The sequence below is a fragment of the Atractosteus spatula genome, chromosome 7 (assembly GCF_055471065.1).
Source record: "Atractosteus spatula isolate fAtrSpa1 chromosome 7, fAtrSpa1.hap1, whole genome shotgun sequence".
Lineage (NCBI taxonomy): Eukaryota > Metazoa > Chordata > Actinopteri > Semionotiformes > Lepisosteidae > Atractosteus > Atractosteus spatula.
The window spans coordinates 59,641,492-59,663,763 of NC_142712.1; the positions used below are offsets into that span (position 1 = coordinate 59,641,492).

Genomic DNA, 22,272 nt, shown 5'->3' on the forward strand with positions numbered 1-22,272 from the left:
GACACCCTTCGGTTCAGTTCTAGATTGATTCCTGTTCACTGGTTGGCACCGCGGGGGAGGTGAATGGGTACTACTTGCATCGCTATCGCAGTTTTGTGTAAGCTTACGGCTGAATCGGGTGGTATTTCCTTGATAAGCAAACTCTGATACATGAATTCCCAAAAAATATATATAGCTACAGCGTGTCATGGTGTGGGATGTTTGTACAGTATTCATTTAAATTGACAAGTGTCGTTTGTCATTTGTAAGAAGGTTGGGCTTACAACCTTCCCTAATACTGAACCTCCCAGTCATCCCTCGCTGATTCTCAGGCATAAGGCTGGTAAAAATACCCTGAATCACATTCGCCCCCCTAGAATATCTGATGGATGTTATATCTCATACAGGTCAGATGTAAAGTTCTAGACATGATTGATTCCACTGCTGTCTAATATATAGAGAAAAAAAGCATCATTACACCTACAGTATAGTTTTACATGCATTGAGAATCCACAGTCTTTTAAATGCTCTCATGTCTAGGCCAGCTTTTTGCAAGGCCATTGGTAAAATAATTTCCCCTTCCTGCCCCTGACCTGCTGTGCTGGGGGCAGCTGTGTGTTAGCTCGGTGGGGTTGCAGCAGGTCCCTCTTGTAAGCTTCAGATCCCTCTGGATGAAAATCCCTCGACCACATGCAATTCATGAATTACACCTCATTAAGCCTGTATTCTGGAGCCTCTGCATGACACAGTTTCGCACAGCCCTCCTGGTCCCCATACAGAGCACACGGGCATGTTCTACACTCGTGAAGCACATTCCAAGGTTTATCAGCTCCGGAATTCCTTACTGATCACAGTGTACAAGTGTGCACAGTGTCCCCTGTGCGACAGGTCAACACAAACAAGAACATTCGTGTTTTGGAAAATGAATCCGCAGTGACCAGACGCCAGAATCTACAGCCCATGTTAAAGGGCCTTCCGAGGGCGGTGCGCTAGCAGTGATTGACGGGGTCATATGAAAGGTCTGCCTTCATTCAGTGCCCCAGAAGAGCCGTCTCAACAGAGCTGGAATAGGCCACATTGCAAAGGAACAACCCTCCCTGTGCTTTAAAACACGCGTAAACGATTTGCGACAGACCAGTCTCAAGAAAGTGTCCTGGGCCGCTGTGAATTAGTTTCAGGCTATCAAACGTTTGAAAGAGTGCCAGCTGTTGTTGGGGTTTTTCTCTCCCGGTGTGAACCTGCCTCTGTTGTGAAGCCCTTTGTGTGTCTGATCTAATAGGTTTTCAACAGCCTGTCCCAGAGCATTGGAGCTTTCTTGCCCTTCAGATTTCCTGGGTCTCCCTGTTGCAGACAGGGGTCTGAGGGCAGGTTTTGGAAAATGTGATGTGCACTTGTGTCTATTTGTGGGCCCTGCTATAAATAGCGCGCCCCAGGCAGCGCGTGCTCGTGTGTGATTGACAAATGCAGAGCTTTGCGCCGGAGCTGCGGGCTGTCTCCGAAGGGCTTTGAGAAATAAAGGGTGAGTTAATAAGCATGGTTTGAGTGAAAATCTCATGTGGACGGCCCATTCGACACTAAGCTGAACTCGGCAGTAGCCGCTGCCGGTTCCAAAAGTTTCTGGGCAGGGTGTTTGGATTTTGTTTTCAGACTAACTCTATTGTTTCGTCGAGACGCCTATTTTTAGCTTGAAAAGCAGGGCAAGTTCGAGGAAAGCCGGGGGGTATCTTGGCTGGGTTGTTTGCTTTAAAATCCAAACGTTGGGAAGGTGTTAAGGTGTGTTTTGCTATTGCTTTCTCTTCCCGGGGACAAAAAATACTTGAACCCGCTTTGAAAACACCGACAGCCCCGGGTAACTCGTTTTGTAACGTTTTTTTTTTCCCCCCCACTTTTACTTCTTCCAGCTGATGTCCGTCTAACAGGTGACACTTGTCGGACTGACCTGGAATTAACTGGATTAAAGAGAACTCGACCCCCTGTTCTGCTGCGCGTCAAGACCTCCAAGCCTCGGTTTTTGAGGGAGTCCCTGGGTGTTCCAGCGAACAGCCTGCGCCAGTGTGGAAGATGGGTTCCAGGAGGCCGATGTCCCGCTCCTTCTCGGGAAACGGGAGGTTATCCTTCAGCAGCTCGGCCAGCCAGGATGGGGAGGAGGCCCCCGCGCCGAGTGCGCGCGCCGACAGCCGCAACTACCTGCTGAGCGTCAGACCCGAGAACAGGTAGAGAGAGAGGGAGAGGGAGAGGGAGAGGGGGGGACAGTGCCCTTTCGACATCACTCCCGCTCGGCGAACCGTGTTCTCGCTCTTTCAGTCGGCTAAGCCACTTGAAATGACACATTTGAGAGAGTTTACCCGTCAGAATTCATTTTCTTAACACTTTTTATCTAAAAGTGCGATTTGTAAAGGTGTGAATGTCGTAAGCCGTCAAAGGAGCCACCTGCAGCTCCGGTTTGGCTATGAATACCGTGTTTGCGTTGTAGCAAATACTCGATGAAAGAAAAAAATAATTAACTCCCCCCCCCCCCAGTCATTCATTAAACCGCGCATGCCAAATTCATTCTGTTTCCTGTGGTTTCGGTTTTCAGTAGGTGCGACAGAATCCCACTCCTTTGCAAAAAAAACCCACAATTGTTAATCAGCAGTTGTCAATAGGAGACTGTGTGGCTGAAAGATAATGTACCTCACAAACATGGCCAGGGAGTAGAGAAATACACCAAACTTGGCTGCGTACAGCCCTTGTCCGTGTCTGTGCTGGATGAACGCTGTGATTGTGTTTGCGTGTGGTGTCCGAATCCAAACCGCGTTAAATCGACATTTATTGTTAGAGACATTCTGGCTTCTTCAACCGCTCGATCTTTTTCTTTTCGCGATTGCGGATTTGTTTTATTAAGAAGCAAAACTGTTCCGCGTTTCAGACTACAGCAAGGCCGGGGCATGTAAGAATCCACGCTTACGGCCTACAGGGGCATGTTCTCTCCAGAGAAGACCAGTAAAAGTGAGGTTGTGCCTCCCATGATCGGTCCTAATAAGATGTCCTTTCATAGCATTCATAGCATCTTAAGGAGAAATAACTGTTATCCGGGTCCAATGTGAAGTTCTGAAGTTCTAACAACATGCAATGCCTTCTGTCTTCTCTTTTAATCACAATATTAATAGCTCTGTATCTTCCTCCTCATTGGCAGCGCAAATGAATGTAAAGATAATAAAAATAACAATAATTCTTAAGAATGCCAAATATGAGGTATGACTTTGTGGCGCTTCAGAGTGTAAATTATATAGAAAGCTAAGAACAGCATGTTATTAAATGTATTTTACACCACAGATTTTGGATAAGATGTATTGCAGTGAATATCTAGTGTATGAAGAATACTATTTGTAAATGAATCATATGGTGTTTGTGAACCTCTTTAAATCTTACTTTTGATAAATGGTAGAATTCTTTTAAAAATGCAACAAGGATCCAGTGTATTGTTACCTATAATACCAGCGCTTATTTTTTTTATAGGTGTCTCAAACAGAAGAATACATATTTTAAAATTCACAGCGGTATTTTAAAATGGCACAGAAAGGAATACATACATTAATTTTCATCTCCTTGTAAGTGTATCTAATTGGTACTCAACAGTTTTCAAAACCATAGATTCTCCATGTCTTGGTGTCTGTTGCCATCTGTTTGCACTATGTCCATCTCCAAAACAGACTGCTGTCTGAAGCATTTTCACTGGAGGTACACCTACATGAAATGTAGCAGAAATGTATTTATGTGCTTCTTTGTAACTGTTTTAACTGTGCTGGCTGAGAGTATTAGTTCATGTGGCTCAGGGCAAATCAACACAGAATTGCAACCAGCTGTAATTAAAAAGCTTGACAACTGATGCTTTATTGCGCAAGTAAGAAAAATGTTTTGGTACTGAGCAGTTAATTGAAATAGAATATGTTTTAAATACAATGATGCATCATATTGCTAATTTGAGAATTAAAGGAAATGGGTAATCTAGTGCTCTAAATAACCCCTAACAACGCATTAAAATACAGCTGTTGGAGTTCAACTTTAGACCGAAGTTTCAGCAAAATGCCGGTCAGCCCAGATGATGGAATTTCATCGATATGAAAGCAGCTCAGTGTCTGTGCCTGTTGGATATGGCTGTGAGGCTTATTGCATCTGTCTGCTCTCTTCCTGCTTAGCTACTCAAGCCACAAGTATTCTTGCTACAAGCCATTGAGGTAATCCATACTTTTTACAAAATTGATTTGAAACTAACGTTTTACTAAAGTGTGAATACACTGCACAGCTCCTGGTAAATTAAATCATTTAGTTGAGTTGCCCTGGTTACAGTGGTACAAGGCAGGAGTTTGATATATTTCATAGTCACAGTGAGACCTTTGGTGTCCATGTTCTATGTTGTGCTAGGTTGAGAAAAAAACATCACAATATTTTAACATCAGAATAAAACTCATACTGTGTGGAGAAAATTAACCATGTTTTAAAACTAGATATTCAATCATTTTTACAGTTGTTCTGAATTTAGCCTCTTCCTTAACACTTAGTATTGACCCTCACCATTCTACAGCTGTGACTCAATGGAAACACTTCTAACCTAAAGAGAAGAAAAAATAACATAATGTTTTGTTTGTGTGTTTGTTTAGTGAAGGCTTCACATACCTTTAGTTTCCCTACACAAAATGTGCATGGGAGTTTTCCTTATGTGCCTAGCTTGAAAGAAAAATAAACAAAGATATTTTAATTTCAAAATATGTTGTGAGAAGCTTTGAAAAAACTGAGTTAAATTTAAATGAAAAATTCAAATAAAGAAGAATGAAAAGGAATATTTTTTGCATTAAATGATAGAATTACTGGTTGCCGAGATACACTCTGGTTCCACCCGACCCTGTGACCCTGATAAAGCAGTTAGAAAGTGTCAGGATGGACAGAAATACCATTACCATAATGATGGATTTCTACTCTGATTCTACAAAATTTATCATTGAACTTTCATTCTTGTGTTTTTCTTTTCTTGATATTTATCAAATATATATATTTTACCGAGAGCATGCAAACAAAGTAAAATTTCCAGAATTATATGTTGCCTTTATAATTCAAGGTGAAGAGAAAAATCTGAGGGGAGGAAGGAAGCCCTTTCTTGCATTTATTAATTTTCTCTGTTTATAAAGATCCAAAATAGCCAGATCCCTAGCCTCTTGTTAAACCGACTATCGTAACTGCTAGATCACAATGTTGGGTCCTCATGTTGCCTTGCAATTTAAAGAATCCTGAAGAATAAAACAGTCAGGTTTGTGTGTGTTCCAGCTAATGCCTACCTGAAATAGCTAATGCCTATCTTTTGAAAGATAATATCAAACAAATCTGTGTCACAACTGCAACAGAGAAGACAAGAAGTAACTGTAGTTTAGAGGCTCACACAATTTCTGCTTAGATTTGTGTAACAAAGAACAGGCCGGCCTTTCATGGAGGTACTGTACCATCTACCTAACTTGACATTTTTGTTCAATTGTAAATTACAGTATGCTTTCTAAACAATCCTGTTTCTGTTATAACCCTTATTCTGATTGGTGTGTGCAAGGTCTATGTAACAACAAACAAACAACCAAAACAATGAGATCATATGTTATCATTTTATCACTACAGAAAAGTAGTGATTAAGGCCTGAAAGGTCTGTAAATTTACAAGCAGTTATACTCTTGAATACCAAACCTACTAGAGTTGTGGAGTTGTGCATTCTTCCAGCAGCATGTCTGCTATTAACCTTCCACACAAGTCTCTGCAGCAGACACAGCATGATGCACAAGATCCAGACCCCAGACACCGCTGTTTGTGTCTGCCACACTGTGTACCTGCTGCTGTGTCACAAACAGTACAGCACAGCTCTTCTAAAAGACAAGGATCTGTCATTCTCTCTCTGAGCTGGTGAAGTGTCAGGAAACGGGGGAAGCCATCGTCTTCCCTTTGAGATCACAGCCTTTCAGATGACTAGGGCTATTTTGTCTTTTGCAGGAGCACCTTCTGCAGCATAATGGCTCAGCTAACGGAGGAAACGCAGCCCACATTTGAGACCACCTTGAAATCCAAGGCAGTGTCGGAGGACTGTAACGTCAAGTTCTCTTGCACTGTCTCAGGTACCGTATCTGGGCTCATCGGAGGGGAAAGCCTCTGTCTTTGGAAAAAACACTCTTCTCTTTGTACTGCTTCTAGCATTTGCTGCTGGAATTTCCTCCCCTGTGACTCAAACAACAGTTCGCTTTGTGGTGAGAACTGATGAAGACAGCTATTCAGAAAGTGAGGTTAGAATGAAACAATAACTTGAGAACTGTATTCTCAATTTTAATATCGTCCAGCTATAGAACTTTAATGAGAAAAGTTTACATCTGATTAATAAAAAAAGCACTGTGCAAGGACAAATATTATATGTCTGGGGCCATGTTTTAGATTTAAATAAGCAAGTGAAGTTTTATTATTTTTCCCCAAAAGATATTAAATTCATGACATTAAATTATTTAGTTTATGCAGGCTTTAGAGATACTGTATATTACCAGGTCTTTGTCAGAATTCATTATTGTTGTAGCACCACAATACTGAGATGTTGCCACATATTGAGGTCTTTAGGCAGTTTGTACCCTGATGGGTAAAAGATTAAATTTTTTAACACTTCACAAACCTTTGGCTGCTCTAGTCTGTTACAGAAACTTTACCTCTTAGCCCCCAGACAAGCGGGTGTTTTATTGTCCCTACTAAAAGAAAAAAAAAGGTTTGACAGTGAACATATTTTTGTATTAAATCAATGACTGAGTTCCCTCTCTGCTGCCTTGTTAAGCGTCTTTACATTATTTAGTGAGATTAGCTGCATTGCAGACAATATCTTCTGTTCACCATGGGACTGACCAATCACGGTTCTACAGTACTGTTTGTGTTGATTCAGAAGGAGGTTACACAGGCACTTTCATTCTGGTACAGGAGAAATTGGATTCTTTCATTGAGCCTGCTGCAGAAGAAGGCTAAACTAATTATGGAATTAATGGAAGAAGCACTTGGTATAATAGTGGGATAGAAGTGCCCGGGTTGGTTGTGCCTGGTTTGTTTAGCCACTGTACTGTATGTGCTTGGTAATTTCACCGTCATTTAGATGAATTCACTGCCCTGGCACCAGTGACACCAGAACTATGGCAGATTATTATAATTGGTGTTTTTGTTGGTGTTGTTTTATTTTCTAAAATGTATATATGTTTCGTGAAATACACAATGGATGGAAGACAGCTCTTATTATTTGGTATTCCATGCTTTTATTGTTAAAGCAGTATCTCCAAGACAGTTGTGTGCACTCCAAAGTTTCCTATTGAATATATTATATCCAATTGGTTGGGTCACGTACTGTAGGTTTTGTATTATAAGGTATAAATATATGTTTGTCAATTACTTACCCAGACGTTTGACCTGCTATTGTGGTTAATGAGGTTATTAATGAGTTAATATGTGGTTATTACATTCACTGGATGAGACTGGTGTGTCAGGTTGACTGAAACAAAACTTTACAAGACAATTTGGGGTGCTATCAAGTATTAAGTTAATGGGAAACTGAAGAAAATTTACAAACACATGAAAGGGTTTTGCTGTTGTCAAGAATTAACCACAGCACCATGTTTCATTTTGGAGTTTTTTACTCTGTTATCGCCATCCATTATGCAAGTTGACTGTAACACACTGTGTGGCCCATGATTAAAAGTGGATGTTTGTTCAGTTCAGGAAGCAGGTATGAATTGTATTGATTTAAAATATTTAGACAGTAATCTAGGGCTTGACAATTACGTCTTAAAACATCCAGACGTCCGTAAACTGTCAATTATATTTTGTTTTAATTTAAAAAATCAGATAATATGTCGTTACCATCTGGTCATTGGTTGTAAAAAATTTGTAAACACTATATTACAGGATATTAATGAAACAGTGATTTATTTAATATTCAACGTAAGTTTATATCTGACCTAAACTGCTGCATTAATAAAGAATTGTCTTGATCTTTCTAATTGCTAGCATTCCTTGGAGCTTGAATCTGGTTTATATACTTGTCTGGAATTGTGTATTAATATTTTATGTCTGTGTTTAAAAGCCATATCCATTTGAGCACAGTTAAGAGTAGGTTTAGATCATAAGAAATTTGCCAAAGAAAAAAATACTTGAATGTATGAAATGTTCTTTTGATTTTTGTGTCCTGCCGTATCATTTTGATAATATTCTGCTCATGCTGTCAGCATTGAAAGTAATGTGTGTTAATTCATATTAGAAATAAGTACGAACTATTATTTGCTAAGAAACATAAATAACCCAAAAATCATGTTTAATTTTATTAGCGCCTTTCAATGAAACGTAAGAGCCATTCGTGTGATAAAAGGCATTTAGCCTTAATCCCTTTGAAACAGCTGAGGTTTTAAAGGGAAGAGTAGGGCAGTTGAATAACAGAATGAATTCATAAACTATGATTTCATCTGGCAGTTAAGTTGAAATTTTCTGAAATGAGACCCACATACGGAATACTGTGATGACTGGGTGACAGTGAGATTAATCATCAAGTTGGCTATTTTTCCAAATGGAAAACTTTGCGTTTACATCTATCATTTCAGTTATGGTTAGCCTTGCAAGTAAAAACTGAGCAATTATTAGATTATTTGAGGCTTATAAGCAACTGCTGTTATCGTATATCCAGGGGATAAGAATTGTTCAGTGGCTCATGGCTCAAAACCTTAAATTTGACAACTTTGAAGATTTGAAATAATTTAATTTTTGCTTCCATTTTCCATTTTCTTAAAAAGGAAGAAATAGGATACAATTCAATACAATAAATTCTCTTCCAAAACGTAAGCTTGACTTTTATTCTATACCATGTTTTTTTTCCAGGCTATCCAGAGCCTCAGCTGACCTGGTATAAAGATGACGCGGAGATGGACCGATACTGTGGCCTGCCCAAATATGAAATTTTCCACAATGGGAAAGTTCACACTCTCCACATTTACAAGTACATACTCAGCATACAGGCTCAAAATGCATCCACGCTCTGCTTTTATTCAAAAACTGCACTTGTGTATTGAAGCGTGTTGTCTTTCTCGTTGTTTCTTTAAAATGGGAAATCTTAATGTTACAAATTTGGCTTGAAAAGCTGTTGAGCACGGGGGTGTTTGAGAATTCAGTTTATCCTTGCTTCAGAATGGGAGTCGAATGCCCACACCTAAGCTTTCACCAAAGCATCAGGAAAGTTTTCCAAGGGAAGTTTCCAGATCATAATGTGCTTTTATTCACCTTGGATAAAGGCAACTGATGAAGAAGTTAGTGTGGTTCCTATAAATAATAACCACGGTTAACTCTTCCCATTCACAGCTGCACCGAAGATGATGCTGCCATCTATCAGGCCTCGGCAAGGAACAGCAAGGGCATCGTGTCCTGTTCTGGGGTCCTGGAGGTCGGCACCATGAACGAATACAAAATCCACCAGAGGTGGTTTCAGAAACTCAAGCAGAAGGCTGCGGTCAAAAAGAAAGAGCTGGAGGAGAGCCGCAAGAAGGGCAAGGGCCAGGAGGCCTTCCAGGAGCGTGCGGACCAGCTGCGAACAGCGAGTCCTGACAGGGCGCAGAGGAAACGCCGGCTGCCTGGCGAAGCCAGGAACAGATCACCGTCCTCCCTGCAGGAAAGAGAGGACGAGGTGAAAGGGCCCGCTCAGGAGGCGGCAGAGTTCAGGCTACAAGACGGCACTCTGGGCGGGAAGGATCAGGCGGCCGCCGCGCAGGAGCTGCCCAACGGTTTCTTGGCGGGTTCCAAAGGGACTGACTCACCCAAGGAAGGGGCAGAAGAGAATGGCAACGAGTTCCTTGCCTACATCTATGAGACGGTGGAGATAATTACCACCAGGCCGCCCGATAAAGAATTCCTCGCCAAAAAGAAGAAAAAGATCTCTAATGGAGTGGATGTGGGGGAACGTCGTGATGAGGCAGCGTGGGGGGCCCGTGGCGAACACGAGGCAAGCGAAGGAGGAATTAGTTTGGCGCAATACTTATCGGAATCTTTGCGGTCGCAGGCGTTGGAGGAGAACATGAAGTCTTTGCCACCAGAAGATTTCATGGAGATGGATGCAGACAACGGTTGGGCAAGCCCAGAATCGGAAAGGGCAAAAGAGACTGTGGAGAGTAGCGACACTTCAAAAGTGAAAGAACATGCAGGAACAGGTGCATACAAGGAGCCAGAGCCCCCTAACACCCAGCCCCCAGTCAGTCCGGTATATTTCTCTCTGAAAGACATTTTTTTTGGCAGCAAGAACGAGAACAGCGACGAAGCAGGAGGCGGCCCAGAGATGCTGCAGTCCAGCAGTCTGACATCTGTGGATGAGAAACCTGATGAGTTTGGTTTAGCCACACCTAGCATTCCGTCTGAAATTAATCTTCTAGTGCTAGAGGAATACAAACCCCCCACTGTGTGTGCAGTATTGTCGGAATCTGGTGATAAGCCACTTGCTGAGACCTTACACATGGACATCAAATTACCAGCTCAAGAAGAACCTGAGCCTCAAGGAAATCCTCCTGCAGAAGAATCCATGAAGACAGATGCATTAGTTACTGCTACAAATAACGTGAATCGTACAGATCAGGAAATGGAGACGTCGTGGGAGGAGGAGACCGTTTTGAATCACCATTTGAATGGGCAAATCGATGTTCAAGTGTCAACATCCCTGCTTTGTGAGGTAAGAGCCTGGTATCAGTGCTGAGACTTGGTGTGTGGTGGGTTCTGTCACAGTGTCAGCTCATGGGGTAATGCAACGGGCACTTGAGTGCTGTTTATGGATAGTATCAGTATGCATTTGTGTGGTAGGTCTTGAGCATAAGGACAGCCTGCTCTGGCAGTTCCAGCACCTACTTCCTCTTTGTTGAAAGGCTTCCATTTTCTGAGAGGAAATAAAAGCAATGCCATCACCCACTAGCGGAAGTTCAAGGTACGAGCTGTTGGAATAGGATTCAGAGGTTTTCCAAGCTCTTTCAGGTAGTGCTCTTAATCGACTGAGGATCATTCAGGAAACTCAAAAACCTGCACAGTGAAAAACACTTGTTGAATGAGCCCAGGTGGTTGACTGCAGTTTCTATGATGATCTCCTCTGCAACAAGCAAAGCTCTTTGCTGTCCTTGTCCATTTGTTAGGCAGGTCACCAAGCAACATGCAACAAGCAGATTTTATCTCACTAAAATAAATGTTCTCATTTTAGAAAAATAAATTGATAATTACATCCCTTTTCAGACTTTAAAGCAATCTGCTTTTGAAGGGTAGGTGCATGGAAGATTTCCGTAAGTACCCTAGAAACACACCAGTTCTTCCATTCTCCTGTTTTCTTTTGTAAATCTGTTAAAAAGCTGTCATAAAAAAGCCAGTAGCCAAACTAATCACCCACACATTCCCATCAGCTTTCTACATTCTTTTTCAGTGAATGTTTCAATGAATATTTATGCATGAGAAAGCTCCTGCTTATTTTTGCTGGCCCGGTTCTATTTTTTACAAATGCTAAGGGAAAGTGAATTTAAAACCGACAACAGGACACAGCGCTTAATACGAAGGGCTGTGGGAGCCTGGGAGAAACTATCCAGCCATGTTGTTGAAACTGGAACCCTGGCTTCTTTCAAGAGATATCTGACTGAGGGCCTTGGATGGATTAGCTCCTGGAGTTAGATGGGCTCACTGATCGCCCTTCTTTCGAAACTGTTCTATTACCCTTGTGTTCACAAGCCTGAGGTTTTTTTAGGATGAAGATAGTTGTTGAAGTGAAACCTAGGGTGACGTATTGACAGTCACCAAGGTTTTTTATTTTGTGAAATGATAATAAAGACAAGGAGGAAACAAAACTGATTATTTTTCCCAAGGAAACCAAAATGTCACAGCCTGTCAGCCTCACAGATGTTTCAGCTGTTCAGCTGTCCACCCATCCTTGTGGATTTGTTAAGAGCACGATAGCATGTGACCGGATGGCATATCGAGATCAAGGATCTCGAGAACCTGTTTTACGTGTTCAGAAATACCCCAAATCAACAAGTTCTGACAAAAAGTGTAAAGGAAATCAGGAGCAAGAGAATTTTGTCCAAGCTCAGTAAGGTCCTTAAGAAGCATAGTAGAACCTCTTCACATTTTCCAAATTCTTCTCTCTCCTGTGGGTCTTAAAATAAACCCTTTCCACACACTGTTCTGCTCTTCGCCATACAATGAGTGCTTTCTTTAGAGACTGGCTCTAAGCCTATTGGGTCTCTTTCAAATAATCAGTTACAGGCAAAACTGTGCACACCTGAAAGACTGTAATGTTCAAAGTCAGAGCACTGTGTTGTGGGGGGAAGCATTTAAATGAAAGTGCAACCAATTCATTTCTCGCTTTGTGACCTTTTAAAGTATCGGCGATCCCATGTGAAATTCATAATAAAGATGTGCACTAGCAATCAATTAGAATGAAAAAACATCAATTGCAAGAACAAGAAATGAGATTTTAGTGGTAATCTAGCTACCAAATGCTTGCAGCATCGTCTGTGTTATGGGGGGTGTCTTCTAAATTACTCCACTGAAACAATTTTGAGGTCATAGCCTAAAACATCCTGAAAGACAATTTCATATCAAGCTTTACAATAAAGATGAAATTATAGGAAAGAGACATCTGACAGGAAAGAGCTGCCATCCAGTACACAGAGTAAATATACAGTATGTGTCTATATTCATGTATACCAAAGGTGCTGATGAGTTAGAGCCTCAGTCCAGCAGGTTATAAAGGTCACACTTAATTTTCCCATCTGTAAAGATAGGGAACATTAACCTATGCCTTAATCAGGTTGTTAGTTAAATGTAGCAATTAAGATACCCTTTAGAATACAAAATGAAGCTTACCAGAACTCTCGGAGCTTACAGAGGACTCTCTCTTTAGTGAATTTAACAAATTACTTGCTAAATTAATTGAAGAGACTGCGTTTGCTGCAAGTCTGTATAAAAAGATAATCAAGGCTGTTCCATGAGACTTCCTTTACTCTGGCTGTCCAGGACTAAAATTGTCCAACACATGACATATAAAAGGTAAAATTATATTGTTTCCACACACTGTGTCTATACTGTATTGCATTAAACTGTAGTATCTGTTCTTAAAAAAAGGATTCTGAGAATTCAGCACCTGGTTAGCAACATTCTTTGGTGTTTCACTTTAATGTGGAACTGCAACTGATTTTTCATGCAGGGGGCTATTAATCTGAGCTTTTGTGGTAACAGAGTATAAGGAAATCAAAGATTTAATGAGGCATGTGTTTACAGTTCTAGTTTTTGTTAATTCTGTGGAATAAGACAGATGAGTTATTTCCAGATCAACTAGCCCTTTCCTTTTACAATATCAAAACCCAAAGAGTAGCATTTTTCAAACAGCAGGTCATATACTGAAAATAAACTTCTTTTAGCTTAATGCGGGTTGGGCAGGATGGATTCACAGCTCCCAGCGTTTTGGAAGAACAGATTTGTATAGCAAGCGTTAGAGCACTTGCTCGGAGTCCCGAGAAATTAGACCTGAACACTTGTTCATACAATTAGCTATTGTATTTTTCTCATTATGTTTTTAGACAGGCATCTTCTGAAACTGAGAGAAATAGCCTGTGCTCCAAAGTGAAATCACTCATGTACTGCTGCTTATTTCACTGCTGCCTTGTTCTGTATCAACATCATTTCAGAGTGCTGGTTCTCATTTTGTCTCATCAGCCACATTCTTGCAACTGTATAATGAAGGAAATAATTTTATCTCATATGCTTATTCTCTAAAAGGGACAGAAAACTAGCAGAAATATTTTGCCTTAAGAGATATAAACAATGATCTGTTAGAGTTCAACAGCTTAGGTTTTCCCAGATAGAAAGTTTCATTTTTAGTGTTTGATTTTCCTAGTTTTGTTTTTAGATTTAAGTTTTTATTATTGTAGAAACAAACTCCTTCAAAATAGCATCATAATCAGTGTTGTGGACCAGACAGGACTAAATGCTGTAATAGAGCATGCTCTGTGACATCAGAACACGTACGAAATGCTGTTTCTATTTTAAACTGTGTTGCAGACATTATATAGTCACACATGACAGAGGAGAAGCACTTCATCATCAGCTGGCTGTTTTACAACAGGTTCCTGCAAACAACTTATGCCACTGTCACAGCTGTTCCAAACATGGATAGAATACATACTGTCAATGCATTTCATAATGTCCCTAATTTTTTAGGAACATTTTCCTGTCTCTTGCCCCTTCCTAGAACTCCATTTTTACAACCTCCCTGACCAGAAATGGGAAGGTTCCCTTGTAAAAATAGTTTTATGTGGGCCAGAAAGCTATGCACACACATCTTCTAAGCAGCTAACTCACTTGTACAATCAGTTGATCAGTATGTGAGCCGGACAAATCCATTTCCTTGCCAGCTTATTTTTTCAAACAGTACATCACAATAACCTCTAGGCCAGGAGAGATGTTATTTGTGTGTGTATTTGAAGGGAAATCTCCTACTGACAAGGGGGCACATTTGAGATAGGTATTTGACGGATAGATACTTTACAGTGGCATCTGAGAGCAAGATCGCATAGACTCATCAAACAGCTGGTCTAACACCAGGAGTGCTCCAAAAAAGATGAAAGCAGTCAACAATAAATATGGCTAGCTGATGAGTACTTCATGCAAGAGGCTGAGATGGAAAAAGAGAGTCACGCTGCTATATATAGATCTAACTTCTTGATATCTTTTTCCTGTTAGCTCCCATCTACCTCATCTGGTATGCTATGGCCAAAACCCTGATCATCTTTAAGTACTGAAATGAACAGTCTGAAAAATCACTGAGCACAACTGGATTAATGCAAATGAGCAGGCTGGAATCCAACAGGAAAAAAAGGAAAAGAATCACAGATGTTAAACAGTGTCTTTGGAGATAAAATCAGTTCCGACAATGTTTATTTTATGTGTACTTAATTGTAAGCACTGAAAGTGGATCTACAGCACTTTTACAGAAGATTCAGATGTTTATTTTTTGTGTACTTATTCATTGTGAAAGTTACTGTTTCTAGTTTAACTGGACTTTGCTCTTCTGCTCATATTAAGTCCAGACTGCAATTCACCTGTCTCATCTTGTAGTATCAAATGTACAGTACTGGGAGCATGCATAATCTTCTAGATGGATTATAAATATGAAATATGAAACTAGTATTTTTTTCCATCAAGTACACAGATTAAATATTAGCTTGAAGCTACATTCTTCACATTCTTAAGCTTGGTTACATAACAAGTCTGTCAAGTATCTTTCACTGTTTCCTGCCTTGTACTGTACATGTTATCATAATGAATTTCACAACTGCTACAGTAAGCTATTGCTTTATTTCTTGAACAATCCTAAGGAGTCCTATTAAACTGCATGGCTGGGTAGTTCCTCACCTGTGACACTTTACATAAAGAAGTGCCTTGTTTTTTCATTCTTCATTGCACTTCTTGAATTTCCCATATGTCTTTGTTTTCTTGCAGCTACAGGAAATTCCATGTTGTCATAGGCCAAAATCCTGAACGCCCTGTGCTATGTACATTTGTATTAAGGAGAAATTGTGCTGCTGAAAATCACTATTTTTATCAACAGTCTTGGGTCTTAGAGACAGCACAGTTAGGACATATCTATAACATCATAGTTACAAGGGATAGTTAAAGGGACAAAATGTCTAGATACGTCGACCATAAAATATCTTTGGTATGTCTCATAACCAGTTAAATATTTGTGAAGTATAATGAGAGGCACTTCATGTTTCCTGCTTATTCCCTGTGCTGTCCTGTGAGATGATGTAATACTATTGCAAACAATTATTTTAGCTTTCTGTAACAGGCAGCAATACTCCAATGTTGTAGCATCATGAATATTAATAATTAAAATGGCATTTCTTTGTCTGCAAATTATATAGTATAATTAAAAGCTTCTGTTTGTTTTTCGTTCAAGGATGAGAAAGGCCAGATACAGACAGAAATGAGTGAAACACCTGGTAGCAAGGAGGAGGTTAACATGTCCCATAAACTGACAGTACAAATGCCACCTCAGATTTCCATCACAGAAGGTCTGGAGAATGTCAGAGCTGGGCCGATTGAATCCTGTAGTTTGCACAGCTATGGAGAATCTATTACAAATGAATTGAGAAAGAGCACACAGTCCCCTACCAAGGGATTGAATGAGGGACATATAGAGCCTGTGACTGAAGATAACATTTCCGGATGTCCAGGAATTTCAACTATTGTCAACATTGACAGTGGACACCCAACTGAAACAGCAGGAAAAATGGAAAAGAATGAACAGAATGATACATCTGCATATAAAGTCTTGGTAACCCAGCCTATCACTGTTCCCACGGTAGAAGACAATGCTGAGATGGACAACAATGCAGTCCCAGGGAACATAGTTGAGGACAATGGAAACAATCTTGTCGACAAAGAACAAGAATATCACTCCGTCCCAGAAACCCATTTATTTGTTACAAAATTAAATGTTTCAGGTGCTCCAAAGCTAGAAGAAGCAACACATGGTATTTCACAGGAAGAATTCTTGGGCTCACAAACCGAAAGTGCTCCCAAAATACAGACAACTGAAGCAGATAACACAACTATTCCTGAGCTGCCAAGTCTGCTGAAACACATCAGGCCTGGTTCCGAGACAATTATCACACCAAGTAATGCTGAGAGAATGCCAGAGATTCCAACTGCAGCTCCCCACAGTGAAAATGTCAGGATGGATCATGTTCTCACTCAATCAGATCAAAAAGGCAAGATTTCAGAGCAAGAACAAGAAAGAGGTAAAGAGAAAGCAGAGCTGCTTGAGCTACATTTAGGCAAACAACTGGGAACAGACATGGGCAATAGTCTTCTCCCAGGTGTAGTTATAAACCATGAAGATAACACTGAGCTTCATAAGCCAGATTCTAGAGCTATGAATCTAACACCCCCAACATCAGTTGAATCTGCTTCCCAAAACAAACAAGAAGCACCTGCTTTTATGATTCCCCAAGTTTCAATTATGTGCATGGACAATATTCCTACACCTGAATCTTCAGTCTCGGGAGAAGACCAACCTATTGCAAAGGACGACGAATCTCTAGCCTCTCTCCACCGGGATGTCAAGAAAGACCTTGACAATGCAAAAAGCACTGGAGTGTCATCTTTGGAAAGAGAAAACGAGAACATCAAAAAAGACTCCCTCCCTGCTGAGGCAAGCACCAAGGAAAACGCCAAAGGTGTATCATTAGAGATCCCCGCGGTTGCAAATAATCTGTCTTTAGAAACCCTAAACCAGCTTTCAGCGGTTCCCCATCTTCGAACAACAGCTCTGGAAGATGAGAAAGAGCAGCGTGTATCACCAAGCCATCCTCCACATGTGGCTGTAATGGAACAAGACAGAGAAAAAAACGCAGAAGTCGGTGGCGAAATTTCAGCCCCCCCTGCCGAAAAACTCCAAAATGACAGACCCATCGCTCACAAAGTCTGCCTTTCGCTCACCAGCACGCCTCCCCCGAGCCCAGTCGCCACCCGTCGGCTTGCAGCGAAGGCCCCGCTGGGCACAGAAGCTCCCGGGGTCACGGCCGTTCCTTCGATCCGTGTCGACAGCACCCCGCTGGCGAACGCGCAGGAGGGCGACAGGGCGGGGCGGGACACCACCCCCCCGTCCGGGCCGTCCCGCGAAAGCAGCCCCAAACTGCAACGCCACGACAGCCTGACGCTCATCCCCTCCGCCACCCCCGAGGAGCTGGCCTCCGGGGCCCGCCGCAAGATTTTCATTCCAAAGCCCCGAGCCGACGAGGCCGAGGGCGCGGCGGGGCTGCCGGACGCCCAGGCAAAGAAGGAGGAGGTGCCCAAGAGGAGGAGGCTTTCGCAAGACCAGGAGGCGGCGCCCATGTCCCCGGGACAGGCGCGGAAGTCCGCCTACCTGCAGGCCCCCCCCGGGCCCCAGACGCCTCCCAGGGAGAGATGCTCTCCGAACCTTAGCAGGAAGAAGTCCACCCTGGAGGTGCCCAAACGATTTGAGGAAACAGACGAGAGGACCGATTCCACTAAGGACTCGAAGCCTGATGCCCAAACTGAAGAGAAACAGAAGCAAGACCCCTTCAAAGGTAAGCTGGTGGTAGCCATTTTGGGGGCAATAACAATAGTTTTTTTTTTTCTAGTAGAAAATAGTAATAGTTTTCTGTACAGGACAACACTGTTGCTGTTGCTAGTTTTTACCAACTGCTACGTGTCACGACTCATACCTTCTCCTGTAAGTGCCCTAGCATTCCCACGCGTACTAAATTCCACACGCGCTCATCCAGGAACTAATTACCCAACCTCATCTCTCTCTTCAATATTTAAACACTCTTCACCGGCATACCTACACTCACTGCACACTGAAGTCTTCCACAGCTTTCTCTTCTCGACCTGACTCTCCTACTTTTGACTTCGCTCTTGCCTAATGACTTGGATTTACTTTTGCTCAAACTACCTTACTCGTGGCCTTGCACAGGGGTCCAACAACTCACCCCTTTCAGAAATTCTGACACAAAGTATGACAAAGTGCCTGGTTATACCTGTAACTATGAAACGCATATTGTATCTGAGAAGTGTAGGAGTTATATCTTGTCTTAAAGCTCTAAATCGTACTCCCCAACCATCCTACAGCTTATTGTGTTACACCTTTCAGAGGTGGGAGGTAGAGGTGTTAGCAATGGAAAGTACTGCATCATTTCAAATGTTCATTCTAAGCAGTTTTACAAAACAGAACAGAGGAAGTTCTATTATTAAACATGCTGTAGCCTGCACGTTTATTCTTGCCTCAAAGAGCTGTTAATTTAGCATAAAAATGACTCAGAATCACATTCTGATAGGTAGAAATAAGCTGAAATAACTTCAAGGAAGTGCTTCCTGTAGGTCTGCAGAAGGTTCCTGTGCTCCTCCTAAGAGAGAGATTTGAATACTGCCCCAAGTCCAACCTCTCCAGACACTCCAGGATGTGAAGTCTGCACTTGCGATCTGCTTTCTTCAGTTCATACCATACATGTTTCGCTGGGGACTGTGATAACCAATCAAGAACACTGATTTTGATACTGTATTACCCATTTGGTCACTGCATTCGAATTGCTTTGTTATCCAACTGTAAAGTCCACGTGTGATGAAACTTGAGTAATTTGACAGGAGGCACTAGCTGTTGGGTGAAATATCCTCATAAACAGTTGAATCGGTCTCTGCTTCAGTTCTGATTAGGCCGATGGGACCATAGGACGCAAAACGCTCATAAAATAGAACAAAGTGAAGACTACAAAACAGGCTAGGATGGTGTCCTCTCATTTGTAATTTTTTATGTTCTTTATTTAATTACAGGGTATGAATCATGTCATTTTCTATTTAGAAATGTATGTTAATATTTGAGAGGTATTCTGTTTACTACTCCTTTCCATCTGTTTCATGTTTTAATTCATATTCATTAAAAATGGTGATGTACTCTTGAATTGTCTTTGCTAAATGAACTTTATAGGCATAACATGAAGGCTATGAAACTATTTTAGTAACAGTGTATGAAGAGATGGAAAGAGGAAATGGCATGCATCTTAGAAAGCACACATATTGCATCACCTGATCCTGACTATAACCAGCTGACTTTGCCCACCCTGGGTGTCTTTCTCTGCTCAGCTCCTCAGGTTATCCGGAAGATCCGGGCAGAGCCCTTCTCGGATGCATCTGGTCACCTGAAACTCTGGTGTCAGTTCTTCAACGTGCTCAGCGACTCCACTATTAAGTGGTCCAGAGATGAAGTGGAAATTGCAGAAGTGAGAAGGAGGTAGATCACCAAGTGTTACTATTTTACATCCCAGAGCCCAAGCCTTCAGTTAAACAGCTGCCTGTAATAAGAAAATGTTGCATCTGAGAAGGATTCGAAACAGTCCCCAGGGGAAACAGCAACCTGTACAGTAATAAAAGTAGAGTAATAATATGATGACTTTCGTGTTAAACAATCACCCATCAAGAACTCACTGTGGAGGCGACCTGCTAAATCACAGAGAAAACAATTATCATTTGTCATAACAAAGATCTGTTGTGTAAATAGTAACACTGCACTTTCGCTTTAGGCAGTTCATGCAAAGGTAAGCTGACACGCAACACTTCTGTGATTCCCCCTAAATCACATGTCTCTGTGTGGTTTCAACATGCCTTTCAGATCATACTCTGCGAGCTGACCTACACTTATATGAACATGTCTACAGTTGAACCTTGAAGGGACACTGAGTTCTCTGTCCTTCACAAAGACTGAATCAGTGACAATTGTCCAGTTTTTAACCACTAACTCTGAGGCCATGTATCAGACTTCCACATGACATGTTCCTACCAAAACCTATACAGTTCACAGGGCCACACTGCCAGATGTGGGTGATTCATATCATTTCTATGTCTGTTCTTCATAAAATGAAGAGGAATAATAGACACAAAAATGTTGATCTGTGGTATTTGTTTAAAAATCTAATATTTACACGGACAGTTCCTTAGAACAATGGTGTTAGGACAGTGGATAAGGAACATAGGTGTACAATAGTTTTTACAGTCTGATACAGCATTGTACTTCCCAGGACTGCGAATTCTTTCTCAGTGTAATTGAAACACTTTGTTTCCTTATCGGCAGCCGTCCCCTCAGTGATTTGCACTGCAGAGATGGCAGCTGTGCAATAATAAAGCCCACAGCTGTGACACAGACGGGCCATGACCCGTACAGTAAGGCTGCTGGGGGACCGCGGTGCTGTAAGCCGAGTCGACTTGATTTCCTCATCAGCATGTTCATACGCGAGCGCTCCTGGGTCATTAAATCTATATCTGTTCCGCCAGGGCAGGCTTGCAGCGTCAGCCAAACCTCTCTGGAACTGAAAAGAAGGGACCCCCCTGGTGGCCGAATGAACGTCTAACGTGCATGTGCATGAAAACTCAGCTGTTCCGGGGGGAATTAAAAATCTGGAGCAAACTGTTTCAATCCGGTGTCATGTACGGGGATTATGTGCTTCCAAAGCTCACATTGCCAGCCTTAACACATCTGTCCTCTCAGCATAGCCTCCTGAGCCACTGCCAGGGAGTCTGCCCTGTTACAGGAAGGAGAGGGACATTTACTGTCTTGTTCTGAGCTCATTGCAGTGCCCACACTAGAACATCCCCTGTAGTAACACCAGCTTTCGGCTGGAGGTAACCGCATTAATTAATAATTAATTCCTGGAATTGACACAACGCTGTCCATCCCAAAGGATCCCAAAGCACGTTCCATGTGGGAGGTGGCCATCATTATCTACTGCTGTCACAGCAGTTATTATACTGTATGCCTGCAGCCCTACTGTGTACTGTGTAATCCTATATACAGAATTATTCTGTAGTCCTCAATTTAATTGCAGCTCCTCTGTCCTTGATTTTTACCTGTACTGATTCTGTGTAGCTACCTTTTGGGGGAGTAAGCATATACAAATACTATGTAATCACACAAGCTTCTCTCAAGTTAAAGAATCATACAGCTTCTCTCAAGCTAATGCGCTCTTGAAACACTTGATGCACTGTGTACAAGAAACTGCTCACCTTAAACTGTTTATGTATTTCTAAGAACACTGTGTGAAGGTTCGGGCAATTCATCTGATAATAAGTGCAATACGTGCTCTGGATTTGTATTTCAGCTCAGGTGACGAAGGTCAAGTAGCGCTCGCCATTGTCCAGGTGTCCAGTAAGGACTGTGGTGTTTACGGATGCTCTATAAAGAATGAATACGGAGCTGATTCCACAGATTTCTTACTGAGTGCAGAGGGTATGTAGAGGGTATGTGCAGAGGGGATATGACATGGAACAGTATAACCTGAAACAAGTACCAGAAATGTTCTAGCTTCTAAGGGTAGGCTTTGTGACCGCAGTTAATTTTGTGTGGGATATGAATCAAAATGTAACAAACCTGTTAACTTTTGCTTGGTAGACTCTGAAGCCTTCACATTTTATTTGAAATTATATTTTATTTTTGTAATTTTGTAGTTTTGTTTCAAATGACTTTTTCATTTTGAATTTTGAAAATCTTTGAGTTAATTATTTTGCCCTTTCTTCCTGGTTTCCAGTGCTGTCAGGTTTCCTTTTGCGAGAAGATGTAGAAGGTGAGCAAAAAAAAACACTTTTACTACAATACGCAAAATAAACATGCCACAAAAAAAGAGCCAACAGCATATATTTGTTTTAGAGGGAGCTGACTGATTGCAGCATTTTGTGTCATTAAAAAGC

General features: G+C 41.6%; 1 protein-coding gene across 2 annotated transcripts in view; it reads left to right on the forward strand.

The window, feature by feature from the left end:
- Positions 1-1,435: 1,435 nt before the first annotated feature.
- The window catches only part of alpk3a (alpha kinase 3a), a 29,283-nt gene continuing 8,446 nt past the window's right edge, over positions 1,436-22,272 (forward strand). For both annotated transcript variants that reach the window (XM_088921614.1, XM_088921613.1), the window contains exons 1-9: positions 1,436-1,498; positions 1,881-2,192; positions 5,986-6,107; positions 8,878-8,995; positions 9,355-10,708; positions 15,971-18,125; positions 19,678-19,825; positions 21,687-21,814; positions 22,113-22,148. In XM_088921614.1, the coding sequence (XP_088777740.1) occupies positions 2,041-2,192; positions 5,986-6,107; positions 8,878-8,995; positions 9,355-10,708; positions 15,971-18,125; positions 19,678-19,825; positions 21,687-21,814; positions 22,113-22,148 (4,213 nt within the window). In that variant the 5' untranslated portion in view covers positions 1,436-1,498; positions 1,881-2,040. The remainder of the gene's footprint in view (positions 1,499-1,880; positions 2,193-5,985; positions 6,108-8,877; positions 8,996-9,354; positions 10,709-15,970; positions 18,126-19,677; positions 19,826-21,686; positions 21,815-22,112; positions 22,149-22,272) is intronic.